The sequence below is a fragment of the Odocoileus virginianus genome, chromosome 6 (genome assembly GCF_023699985.2).
Source record: "Odocoileus virginianus isolate 20LAN1187 ecotype Illinois chromosome 6, Ovbor_1.2, whole genome shotgun sequence".
Classification (NCBI taxonomy): domain Eukaryota; kingdom Metazoa; phylum Chordata; class Mammalia; order Artiodactyla; family Cervidae; genus Odocoileus; species Odocoileus virginianus.
In genome coordinates this window covers 48,142,404-48,156,137 of record NC_069679.1, presented here as the reverse complement: position 1 = coordinate 48,156,137, position 13,734 = coordinate 48,142,404, and the positions used below count along the sequence as shown (strand labels likewise).

The 13,734-nt window shown below is 37.8% G+C and overlaps 1 protein-coding gene and 1 pseudogene across 1 annotated transcript in view; both read right to left on the bottom strand.

Moving 5' to 3' along the window:
• Positions 1–1,663, bottom strand: part of USP50 (ubiquitin specific peptidase 50) — a 17,156-nt gene extending 15,493 nt beyond the window's left edge. Inside the window, exon 1 of the mRNA XM_020895847.2 lies at positions 1,430–1,663. Within this exon, the coding sequence (XP_020751506.1) occupies positions 1,430–1,497 (68 nt within the window). The 5' untranslated portion in view covers positions 1,498–1,663. The remainder of the gene's footprint in view (positions 1–1,429) is intronic.
• The window catches only part of LOC110138648 (large ribosomal subunit protein mL42 pseudogene), a 14,482-nt pseudogene extending 748 nt beyond the window's left edge, over positions 1–13,734 (bottom strand).

The window sequence follows — 13,734 nt, the reverse complement described above, 5'->3', positions numbered from 1 at the left end:
GGCAGAAGAGCCTAGCAGGCTACAGTCCATGGGGTCACAGAGTTGGACACAACCAAGTGCATATGCAGAGTAAAAATGAAAGTGAAAGTGTCACTTTTGTGAGCCCAAGAACTGTAGGCTGCCAGGCTCCTCTGTCCATGGAATTCACCAGGGAAAAACACTGGAGTGGGTAGCCATTCCTTTCTCCAAGGGATCTTCCCAATCCAGGGATTGAACCTGGGTCTCCCACATTGCAGGCAGATTCTTTACTGTCTGAGCCACCAAGGAAGCCAGCTATCATGTATTAACTGGCACTATGTTAAGCATTTAACATGAACTTTCCTATTTAATTTTTGCAACAATTTTATGGGGTAGTACAGTTATTTTTGAGTCCTGTTTTACAGGTGAGATATCATGTGTAAATGCTCTAGTCATCTGCTCACGGTAATATACTAAGGCACGCACAGTGACTTGTAGAGAGAAGGGATATTTATCTACCTACCCATCATCTGTCTGTCAAGTTATTTGGATTTACATATCAAATATTAGGAGTCTATACGTGTGTGTACACATATATATGCCATATATATGTTCAAGAGCATAACATACACATATTAATATACATATATTAAGAGCACATACATGGATATATGTGTATAAATTATATATGTATATATGTGTATATATACATATAAACACACAAACATACATGGAGAAAAAGAGCACAAACTTTGCAAAAGAAAAATAGATCTTACTTTAAATTATGACTCTGGCACTTACTAGTTACATGATCTGGGACTTTTATATGTCTGTTTCTCATCTATAAAACAGGACAGTGTTACTTGGCTTACAGGATTGTTCTAAGGATTAGATTAAATGATGCAAGGTATAAAGCACAGATTACATAGTTAATAAATGGCAACTTAACCTAAAACAATTTTTAAAGAAATTACTGATCCAGGATGTCCTTAACAGTAGCTATGGAATTCGTATGTCCATATGGATCAACCAGACCGGCACAGAAGAGAGTCCATTCTCCACACAGAGCTGCCTTCTGTGACTGAGCTACTGCACCAGGCAGCCCAGTATCTTTGTCCCCTCGATTTTTCTTTCCACACTTAGTATCTCAAATTGAGTCTCCAGGAGACAGCTACCTCACCTCAGTACCTCTACTTACAATTCTGCCAGTTTGACAAGTTCTCTCTGTTACATGGATGGACATTTCCCTTTTATTTATCAGTATCATGGGAGGCCCTGGCCTGTCACTCTTTAGGAATAACTATTTGCTGGATATTAAATAACATCTTCCCTTCCGTTTGGGGGACCTCCAATGAGTCAAACCTGGAAAAATCATTCAAAATGCGGCATGTACCTCCTGACCCCTTAAGCATGGCCTCCTCCTGCCACCCTAGCTAAGCTTATCTAAAAAACTATAGAGACAGAAGCTCACAGGACATAGTAGATCCTGAAGTCGTCTTCAGGGAAAGACCGCTGTGAAGCCATTTCATGAAACCACATTGTCTTTCACTTCTATTTAGGAGCTGTGTCTAATCCTTTTAGCTTCATTTCTCCAAGCCTGTTACTTGGGTTCTTTCTGTTTCTAATAAACAACTTGTATGTTCCTCTCTACTTGCAGTAGCTGCAAACTGATTTCATCTGTACTTCACGTACATTCCAACTTGGATTTCTCATACATCATAATCCTTTACATTACACTTCAAGATTCTGCAATGTTGCCATTGATACTTGGCTGCTTTAAAATAATATATAGCTTTTGCCATAACTTGGCTGCTTTAAAACTTTCAAAGGTTAGATTTCAGAGAATTTACAGAACATATGATCCCTTTTCCTCCATCTTTCCAAGTGTTTATTGTATGTATATATTATATATTCCCACAAACACATTCACAGAAGATTTGCCTTCACGTCAGTGGACACTATGGCAACCCTGCCCCCTTAGGGCACTCATCCACTTACCCAGTGACCACACCTCTTCTAGGCCTTTGGGGGACTGTTTCCCATGGTAGAAAGGGAAACAGCAGTTTTTGCTGCTTCCCAAAACATATAACATTAGGATAGACTAGAGTATTTCCCTTCATGGTCATCAACTAGAGTGCAAAAGAGGTTTATACCCCCACACACACATCACACGAGTGCCACGCAGGGCAAATAAAGTGTACATCATAGAAGAATTTATAAGCTGAGAAATAGCAAAGCACACATGGTCTCCTGAGCTCTCGTTTTCTTCATAGAGAACCATGCATAAGAAAGAACTTCCATAGAGAGGGAACCCCCTGCAAAGAACCCCCCACCTTACACTGTGTCTACAGAGCTAATACCAACCTGTTCTTCCTCTAAAGCAAACTCAGAATCTGTAAGGAGTAGATAAAGAAAGAGCCATTAGGGCCAATTCAGTTCCTTTTTTCTCAACTCTACATCAAGTAAAATGAATAAGACTACAGAAGGGGCTTCCCTGGTGGCTCAGTGGTAAAGAACCCACATGCCAATGCAGGAGACACAAGAGACGTGGGTTTGATTTCTGGGTCGGGAAGATCCCCTGGAGGAGGAAATGGCAACCCACTCCAGTATTCTTGCCTGGGAAACCTGATGAACAGAGGAGTCTGGAGATTGGACAGAGGAGTCCATGGGATTACAAAGAGTTGGACACAACTGAGTGACTGAGAATCAGCATCAAGCATACAAATGGAAAAAGCTCTTCAAAAATGTCAATATCAGGAAAGAAAGAAGGCTGACAACTATTTCAGACTAAAAAGAAACTAGAGAAACAAGACCAAATACTCAATTCTGAGTGGGATCCTGGATTAGGAAGAAAATTAGTATAAAAGGATATTATTAGGACAATTGATAAAATCAGAATATGGATTACATATGAATAATTTTGTATTTTGTTAGATCTTCTGAATTTTGTAACACTGTATTCTGTTTATTAAAGAGAATATCCTTGTTTTTAAGAACTACACCCTGAAAGATTAAGGGGCAAAGGGGCATGATTTAAGCAACCTGCTTTCAACCTGCTTTCTAAACTGCTTTCAAATGGATCAGAAAAACACACACAGACACAGAAACATGATGAAAGAGGGAGAAGGGAGTGAGAAAGCAAATAGGAAGCATATGCAGCCCAAATGCCTGCAACTGGTGAATCTGAGTGAAGGTATACTACAGTTCATTGTACTCTTCTTACAGTTCTTCCGTAAGCTTGAATTATCTCAAACAGTTACAAAATTAAGAATGTAGTAGATATACTTGTCATTTGGATTTATCACCAAGATATATTACCATTAAGTCAAAAAGCAAGATGCTTAAGAGTTTCCTGTAGTATATCCAAATGGTTATATATCTATCTACATAGATATTTGTACATTAATATATACCTTTATATTTATGTTCAGGCTACACAAAGACATTAAGAATACATTAAGACATTAAGAATTCAAATGATGCCTGAATAAGTGATCCTGGCAACTAGAAAGGCTAACTCTTGCAGTTATTTGAACTTTGCAAATAACTTGAAGTCACCACAGTGGTGGTTCTGGAGGACTTGAATGCTATCATCCTGCTCCTTTTGTAGATGAATTTCTCCCAAGACCTTGTTTCTCCTAATCAATGTAGTCTGGTTAAAATTTCATTTTATATTTGATACTGGAAGATAAAAACAAACTTCATATTGATCTTGTATCCAGGAAGATTTCTAAACTTTAGTCTAATTTTTTATTAATATATAGGTTATTTGGATTTTTTCCTTTCAATTCTTAGGCATTTTATTTTTTATCTTTCAAACTAGCTAGCACCTCTTGTAAAATGCTGAATAAAAGTGAGATAGTAGGTATCCATAGCTCATTCCTGAACTGAGGAAAAATATTAAATAATTCACCATTAAAAATACCTAATAAAGGCATAATTTGTTTTTTGAGAGCAGCAATCATGAATGGATGTGAGTGTGTTGAGGTTTTCCTGTATCTTCTGTGGTAATCATGGGATTCTGTCTTCTTTATTCTGTTATGGTGGTTAATCACTGACGATGGTGGTACATTAAACTTCACGTTCTATTCCTCGGGCGTCCCTGGTGACTCAGACAGTAAAGAATCTGCCTGCAATGCAAGAGACCTGGGTTCGATCCCTGGGCTGGGAAGATCCCCTGGAGGAGCTCATGACATTTCAGAGAAATCTATCTTATTTGTGACACAGTATCATCTTCATGAATTGCTGGGTTCTGTTTGCTAATCTTTTGTTCAATATTTTTGTATCTACGTTCGTTGAGTAAAATCACCTATGGATTAGTATTCTTTACCATGTCACAAATTACCAAAAACTTAGTGGTTTAAAACAATACCTATTTATTATCTCAGTTTCTGTAGGTCAGAGTCCAGGCATGGCTTAGCTGGGATCACATATTGCATTTTGTTGTCAAGTCTCATTAGGATCTCTCAGCCTGAAACGGTTCTTATAAATCTCCTTGACTTTCAAGAATTTACACTTTTGAAGATTCCTGGCCAGGTATTTTGAAGGATATCCCTCAATATGGGTTTGTCTGATTTTCCTCATGATCAGATTCACTTCATGCATTTGTAACATACAAATGTCACAGAAGTGATAATGTGTTCTTACTGCCTCACATTAGATATTAGGTGCAACACAATTTTGATCTCTCCCAACACTGGCAATGTTAACTCTAAATCACTCAGATAAAGTGGGGCCTGCCAGGTTTCTCCATCAGTTACTTTTCCCTTTTTTTTTTTTTTTTTTTTTTGGCTGCATTGTGCAGCTTGTGGGATCTTAGGTCACTGACCAGGGATTAAACCCAAACACTCAGCAGTTAAAAGTGCAAAATCCTAACCACTGGACCATCAGGGAATTTCCAGTTATTTCTCCTTTATGTAATCAGTGTTTTGTAGGGAAGACTTAAAACACTACAGGGGTTGCCAAATGGCAATTTTCTTTTTTTTTTTTTTGCAATGGCCAGGAACATCTTTATTTATAACTTATGGTTTTTCAAATGGCAATTTTCTAATGCCATAATTCCAACTACATTCATCAGTTGGTCCTCTACTATAAAGAGACGTTTTTCTCTTTTCCTTACTTATTTTTAAAAAAAAAGTTTTCATCTTTGTGGACTCATAAATTTATACTTTAAAATTCACTGGACTAGAATCTGTTATTATCATCATTTATTTTTGATGTACAAAGTCTCAAGAGTAGCCAGCAGGAGGGCCTTCAAAATGTTTTCTGTACCCACTTGACTCTTTGAGCACCTTCTTACTTTTTTTTTAAAAAAAAAAAAAAACATTTATGTATTTATTTATTTGGCTGCACCGGCTCTTACTTGTGGCATGTGGGATCTAGTTCCCTGATAGGGGATTGAACCTGGGCCCCCTGCCTTGGGAGCATGGAGTCTCAGCCACTGGACCACCAGGGAAGTCCCACCTTCTTACTTTTTAACACAGCAAGATCTTCCACACTTACCTTGTACTATCTCTGTACCAGTCCTGAAGTCAGCCATTTCTCGGAGAGCCCTGGTTCCTGTTAGAAGAGAATAGTATTTAGAAACCAGGATCTGGGAGCTAGGTGTACCCAAGCTACTGCAGTATCACAGGCTCCCATTATCCTCTCTTTGTTTCCTTATTTGATCAGCTTCCCTGCAAGCAACTTATCTCCTGTTGCTGCTACTACTACCGATCCCTATCCCATTACACTACACACAGACACCATCCTTACTTACTCTGCTTCTCTGATACCCAATGTCAAGTCACTGCTGCCCCACAATATGAAGCCTAACTAGATTGGTCTCAACTATGACTTTTTTTTCAGATCAAAGTGTGAATGAATAATGGAAGAGAAGAAAGTAACAAGGCTTTCCCTGTTATTTTCTGCTTCTCATCTTGATGGATTACTTTTGTGTGTCTCTTTTCTCAGATTGCTTTAAGTTCACTAAACTGCTACAGAAATTTAAGTAGTACAGCTTTTTAACCTGAGAATGAGCATTCAAGTGTGGGGGTGGGATAAGGCTGTCGGCAACTGTAGCAATGCCTTAGTGGATTTTCCAAGGAGAACAGTCTATAGAAAAGTACGGGAGTAGAACTGTGACACTCTTGGATAGACTGCAGCTGTTCTGACAGAGGCCAGTAATGCCCACTCACATTGTGTCATGCGACGAGTCCAAAAAACACAGGTCTGTCCTGCAAACTGTGCCCTCCATGTCCTTGCAAACATGTGCCCACCTCAGGCTGAGGACATTCGAAGCAGATGTCCACACACATTCTCACACTACAGCCAGTTTAGACGCCTGTGTGCAGCATCCATCCTCACTGCAGTCCAGGGCAGGGAGGGCCGCAGCAGGACCTCGGACACAGTGAGCTCACCCAGCTGGCCCTTACAAGGGTGTGCATACACCTGCCAAGTCCTCAGTGGTCGGGGGAGTCTCCCTTCCCAGACTGAGAGCCACTGTTACATCAAGACATGAACCAAGCGAAGAAGAGTGAAAGGATCGATTACATATTTTTAAACTTCCTCTTTTCTCCTCTCCCATTTTTCCTTTCTTCTAATTTTCTGGAAGCTGTACACTGTTTTTATGTTCTATGTTTCCTTTACATATTTCAACAAATATACAAGTAGCCCTTATTACCTTAATATGTTTGGATCCAAGGTTTGAATACCAAGGGATACTGTATTATCCCAAACTATTTAGTTTTGAACCTGTGGATGGCTTGTAGTGAGTTTGTGTGAAAACTTAGTTTATCTAGTGTCTGAGATAATATAGTGAAAGTCAGTGTAGCAAGGGTTACTCATACTTAAAATTATTTTTCAATGTCAAAAATTAAAATATATAACTTTACCCCAAAAGATAAATATACTTTACTACACCTTCCCCTGAATACTCTTTATGTATTAAAAAATTTATTCTAATTTACTTAAAAAGATTAAGTCACAAACACTTCTCAGCAAGTATTTAAATCTGTATACTTCATAACCTTTTGCTCACCTCTGTATCTTTTATTTCATGTCTTCCTATGTCAATCCTATATTTCATTTTTTAAATGAAGTGTAGTTGACATATTAATTTCAGGTATATAACACAGTGATTTGTTTTTGGCCACACTGAGCAGCTTGTGGGATCTTAAGTTTCCTGCCCAAGGACTGAAGCAGGGACACAGCAGTGAAAATTGCTAAGTCCTAACCACTGGACAGCCAGGGAATTCTGTGACCTGGTGGTTTATAGATTATACTCTTCTATAAGTTATTATAAAATATTGGCTATATCCCTGTGCTATTACATCCTTGTATTTTATTTTACATCTAATAGTTTGTACCTCTTAATTCCCTTAACCAGTCTTGCCCTTTCCTCCATCCCTCTCCTCTGGTTTGTTCTCTGTATCTGTGAGTCTGTTTTGTCATATTTATTTATTTTTAGTCCACATGTAAGTGAAAACATGCCGTATCTGTCCTTCTGTGACCAATGTCACTAAGAACAATACCTTCCAGGTCTATCCATGTTGTTGCAAATGGCAAAATTTCATCCTTTTCATGGTTGAGTAATATTCCATTGTATCATGTCATTTCCAAATAGTGACAGTTTTATTTCTTCCCTTCCAATTTGAATGCCTTTTCTTTTTCTTGTTTCATTGCTATGGCAAAGACTTCCAATATCATATTGAATAGAAATGCTGAGAGTAGGCATCCTTCTCTTGTTCTTGATCTTAGAGGATGTTAACTGTAGGTTTATTATAAATGGCTTTTATTATGTTGAAGTATGTTTCCTCCATGTCACCTCTGTTAAGAGTTTTAAATTATGAATGGATGTTGAATTTTCTCAAATTCTTTTTCTGCATCTATTGAGATGATCATGTGATTTTTAGTCTTGGTGTGATATACCACAATGACTGACTTGTGGATACTGAACCATTCTTGTATCCCTGGAATAAATTTCACTTGATCATGATTGATGTATGATTCTTTTTGTGTATTGTTGAATTTCATTCACTATTATTTTGTTAGGATTTTTGCATTTCTGTTTATTAGGGATATTGGCCTGTAGTTTTCTTTAAAGTGTCTTTTGTTTTGGTACCAGGGTAATGCTGGCCTCATAGGAGAAGTTTGAAGTGTTCTCTACTCTGCAGTTTTTTTGATAGTTTTGAGGAAAGGTATTAACTCTTCTGTAAATGTTTGGTAGAATTCCTCTAGGAAGCTCTCTAGTCCTGGACTTTTGTTAGAAGTTTTCTGGTTACTGATTCAATTTTAATACTAGAAACTGGTCTGTTCAAATTTTTTATATCCTTCTTGGTTTAGTCTTGGAAGATTGTATATTTTGAAAAAATTTATTCACTTTTTCCAGGCTGTCCAATTTGTTGGTATATAGCTATTAGTAGTATTCTCTTGTGATTGTTTATATATCTGGGATATTGGCTGCATTGATAACTTTTTTCATTTCTAATTTGGGCCCTCTCTCATTTTTCTTAATGAGTCTGGCTAAAGGTTTATTGATTTTTCTTATCTTCTCAAAAATTCAGCTCTTGGTTTCATTAATTTTTTTTTTTTTGCTATTTTATGTATTTCTACTCTGTATTTATTATTTCCTTCTTTCTGTTGACTTTAGGATTTGCTTGTTCTAAATCAGATCACTTATTTGAGTTTTTTCTTATTTCTTTTTTGTACGTGAAGACATTTTATTATGATTTTACTATATATTAGTGATAATACCTAATTGTGGGCTTCCCCAGTGGCTCAGGGGTAAAGAATCTGCCTTGCAATGCAGGAAACCTGGGTTTGATCCCTGGTTTGAGAAGATCCCCCAGAGAAGGGTAGGGAAACCCACTTCAGCATTTTTGCCTGGAGAATCCCATGGACAGAGGAGCTTGGCTGACTACAGCAAACAGGCAAAGAGTTGAACATAACTGAAGCGAATGAGTGCGCACACACACAGGCATACCCAACTGTATTTTCTCAAATGGCAAATGAGATTAAGGATCACATTTCCCTTTGGATCCTGAAAACCTCAGTATCACCTGTCATTTGGAGGATTAGGTTTCCTACAACATCTATGATTCTATCCATGAGGATACCAATGTTGCTTAGTAGTAAAGAACATTTTGCTAAGTTGTTCTATCATGGGTCCTTGCTCGAAGTGTTCCCTTTTTTCTTCTAATTTGGTTTTCAGCACTAGATCATGTGTTTCTTCATTATTATGTACAGGATCTGGCTGAGGCATGGGTTTTGTGTGTTCATATGGGATGTCCATGGAAGGGTGATAGCATACTATTATCCTGCCATCAGATGTCACAGCAAGCTCTACTTTGCAATTATAGTCATCTGGAAGAGAAGACTGTAGATTTATAACAAACACAATATAAGGTTCCATTTTGAAATGGAAAACAATGTTTCAAGCTAGTTCTGCTTGACATTGCCCATTTTACTGCTGCCACTGCCGTGGAATCAAGATGCTTGTCAGATGAAATGATTGAAGAGAGACTGTTTTTAAAATCTGCTTCTTGACTACTGCTCACTGCAAGTCCGCCATCTTGCCTCTGAGATTTTTCTTATGTCTTGAGTTAAGCGTGTTATCAATATAACCTTCCTTCTTAGAACAGTTTTTGCTGCTTCCTATAGATTTTGGGAAGTTGTGTTTTATTGTCATTTGTCTCAAGATATTTGTTTTCCCCTTCAATTTCTTAATCAACCCACTGGCTTCTTTCTTTTTTGGGGACAAGTTGTTTAGTCTCTGTATGCTTTTCCATTTTTCCTTCTCTTGATTTCTAGTATTATACTGTTGTAACTGGAAAAGAATCTTGATATAGTTTCAGTCTTCTTAAATTTACTGCTAATTGTTTTATGGCCTAGCATGTAATCTACTCTGGAGAAAGTTCCACGTGTACTTGAAAATAAGGTGTATTCTGCTGTTTTGGGGTGGAATACCTTGTACATATCTGTTAAGTTCTTCTGTTCTAACATGTCATTTAAAGCCAATCTTTCCTTATTGATTTTTTGACTGGATGATCTATCTAATTGATATAAATTAGGTGATAAAGCCCCCCACTGTTACTGTATTACTGTCAATTTCTTTCTTGGTATCTGTTAGTATTTGCTTTACACACCTAGATGCTACTATATTAAGTGCAGACAGATGTACATTTACAAATTAATAGCTTCTTCTTGTATTGACCCCTTTATCTTTTATTATAGAAAACAGACTTTGTTTTAAAGTCTACTTTGTCTAATTGGAGTACTGCTACCCTAGCTTTTTTTCTTCCCATTTGCATGGAACATTCTTTCCATATCTTCATTTTCAGTCTGATTTTAGCTCTGAAGTGAGTTTTTTTAGGCAGCATACACATGGGTCTTGTTCAGCATTTTTAAAATCCAATAAACCACTCTGTGTCTTTTGGAGTGTTTAGTCCATTTAAAGTGATTATTGATAGGTAAGTATTTATTGCCATTTTGTTACTTTTCTGGTTATCTTTGTGGTTCTTTTGTTTTTTTAGTCTCTTCTTTGTGGTTTAATGATTTTTATTATGTTTGGCTTCTTCTTTTTAATTCTCACATATGCATTTTAGATTTTTGATCTGTGCCTATCATGAATTTCATATATATTGATCTATACCTACTTTTTAAAAACTACGTCATTTCAGTTCAAAACATTTTAAATTTCACTCCCCGTCACATTTTATGTTTACGATGTCATATTTTACATCTTTATGTCTATCCATTTACTGTTTATTGTGCTGTGCTGTGTTCTGTTGTTTCCAACTCCTTGTAACTCCCTGGACTGTAGCCTTGCCAGGCTCCTCTGTCCAGGGAGTTCTCCAGGCAAGAATACTGGAGTGGGTTGCCATGCCCTCCTCCAGGGGATCTTCCCAACCCAGGGATCAAACTCTGGTCTCCTGCATTGCAGGTGGATTCTTTTACTGTCTGAGCCACCAGAGAAGCCCACTTTACTGCAGTTTATTGTAGTTACAGTTTTTAGTTTTGTGTTTTAATCCTCATATCAGCTTATTTCATTGTTAGATCCACTGGCTTTACTGTTACTTGCACTTGCCACTGAGATTTTTCCTTTCATGTATTTTATTTCTTATTATAGCCTTTTTTCTCTTAAAGAATAATATCCTGTTAACATTTCTTGTAAGGCCAGTTTAGTGATGATGAACTCATTGTTTTTGACTGTCAGAGATACGCTCTCCAAATCTGAATGATAATCTTGCTGGGTAGAGTATCCTAGGTTGTAGGTTATTTCCTTTCACCACTTTAAATATATCATGCTACTCTCTTCTGGTCTGCAATGTTTCTGCTGAAATGTCAGTTGATAGCCTTACTGGGGATACCTCAGATGTGGCTCATTTTCTCTTGCTGCCTTTAACATTCTCTTTAATTCCTGCCATCCTTAGTTATGGTATTTCTTGATATCTCTTGGGGTTCATCTTGTTTGGGACAGTCTGTTTACTGGACCTGGGTATCTTAGGTTTGGGAAGTTTTCAGTCGTAATTTCATGAAATACATTTTCTGGCCCTTCCTCTCTCCTTTCTCCTTCTGAGATCCCTATAATGTGAATGTTAGTACACTTGATGTTGTCCCAGAAGTCCCTTTAATTATCATTAAATTTTTGTTTTTTTGTTCTGATTGGGTGATTCCCGCTGTTCTATATATTTCCAGGTCACTTGTGCATTTTTCTGTATCACCTAATCTGCTATTAATGACTTCCAGTGTATAATTTTCATTTCAGCTATTTATTCTTCAGTTCTGGTTGTTTCATTCTTTTATGTTCTAAGTCTTTGTTGAAGCTCTGAGTTCCTCCATTCATCTCGAGTTCAGTTCAGTTCAGTCGCTCAATCGTGTCTGACTCTTTGCAACCCCATGGACTGCAGCACACCAGGCTTCCCTGTCCATCGCCAAACCTGGAGCCTATTCAAACACATGTCCATCGTGTCGGCATGCCATCCAACCATCTCATCCTCTGTTCAATGAGCATTTTTTTTTTCAATGAGCATTTTAATGACCATTTCTTCATACTCTTTATCAGGTAAATTACTTACCTTCATTTCATTAGTTCCCCCCCCCAAGGTTTTATTTTGCTCTTTTGTTTGGAACATATTCCTTTGAATTCTGTTTTTCTGTCTCTATTAAATCAAACATTACTTATCCCAGTCTTCATGGTGTATCCTTGTGTGGGAGTAGCCCTATGTAGTGTGTGTGTCCAATTGCTTTAGTTGGAGAGCTGGACATGAACTGAACAGGTGCCACATCTTCTCCTGGGGTGTATCAGCAATTGTCTCCTTGGGGGATGTAGGGTTGGGGTAGGAAGGGCTAGATTCAGAGCCAGCTGCAAGCAGTGGCTTCTCTCTAGGTCAGTGGTGGTTGCTGCCATTATGTGGGCAAGTCCATGACCCAAGGAGCCCTGAGGGAGCTGGGCTTCTCCTAGGAGCAACAGCAGTCTGCCATTGGTGGTGGTGGGGGGAGGTATGGCCAGGGCTTGAGGGGAAATGTGGAACACTTCAAAATCTGTGTCATCCTTGGGCAGGAGCCACGCCCTGTATCATTCCAGCTCTAGAATATGCACTGCTGCAGCAAGAATTAGACCTTATTTTTCTGATTTTATCCTTAATATTTTCCAAGAAAATGGCACATTTTCTGAGAATGCCATTAAATAGCTTGGTAAAAACTCTTCCCTTTGTCTTCATATTGCTTTGTGTCTCCCAAATACTATAGGACAGGTGAAAATTTTCTAATGTCAATCTGATGTTTTTTTCCTTTGTACGCTTACTTTTGCTTCTTACTTGCAGAGTAACCAAAACACAATTAATTATGTAGTTTTCTCACTTATTTCCTTTTAATCTGGAATGCTTTATTAAATAGTCACTATATCTCATTCACTAATCTAGAAGATATTTATTGTAAATTTACTTTGTGCCAGTTGCTGTGCTGGGTATTTAATAGTGAATAAAATACACATCTCATGTTCATATAGTTCACCATCTATTAACTACTTATATTTATTCTCTGTGGCTCCAACTCCTCCCACAGAACAGTTATTCTGACTGTTGTACACTTGTACTAGTATATGACCAAGCACTTTTATGGTTACTTTATTTGAATTTTCTTGATGTTTTACATTTGTTTTCTGACAACTTTTTCCCCTACTCTCACTCTTAAAAAGTCTTAAAGGGTAACCTAAAATGCTTCAAATGTTAAGAGATGAGTACCGAAAAAAATTACACTTTGAGCACATTATACACATACACATATCTTTAATGTGCTGTTATTTCGACTACACTAACAAAAGAATCTACAAGTTAATAAGTTCCTTTATAAAGAAAAAAATCATTCTCAGAATGTTCTTGATTCTCCATCATACCCTCTTCTCATTCTTGGAACTTCCAAGAAAAAAGGGTAGCATGAACAGACCTATTATTTGAGTAGTTTTGTTTGCTGAGTACATGGCTTTCCTGGGTGCCTCAGATAAAGAATCTGCCTGCCAATGAAGGAAATGCAGGTTCAGTCCCTGGGTTGGGAAGATCCCCTGGAGAAAGAAATAGCAACCCACTCCAGTATTCTTGCCTGGGGAACCCCATGGAGCCCGGTTTGCTACAGTCCTTGGGGTTGCAGAATCAGATATGACTTACTGACTGACCAGCAGCAGCAGTAACTCACTGAATCTTTACAATATGGGACAAACACTATGAGAGAGGCTTGCTCAATCAGTTGGTTAACCATGAAGTAAGTGACAGAACAAGAATCAAGTCTATCCAGCTTCAT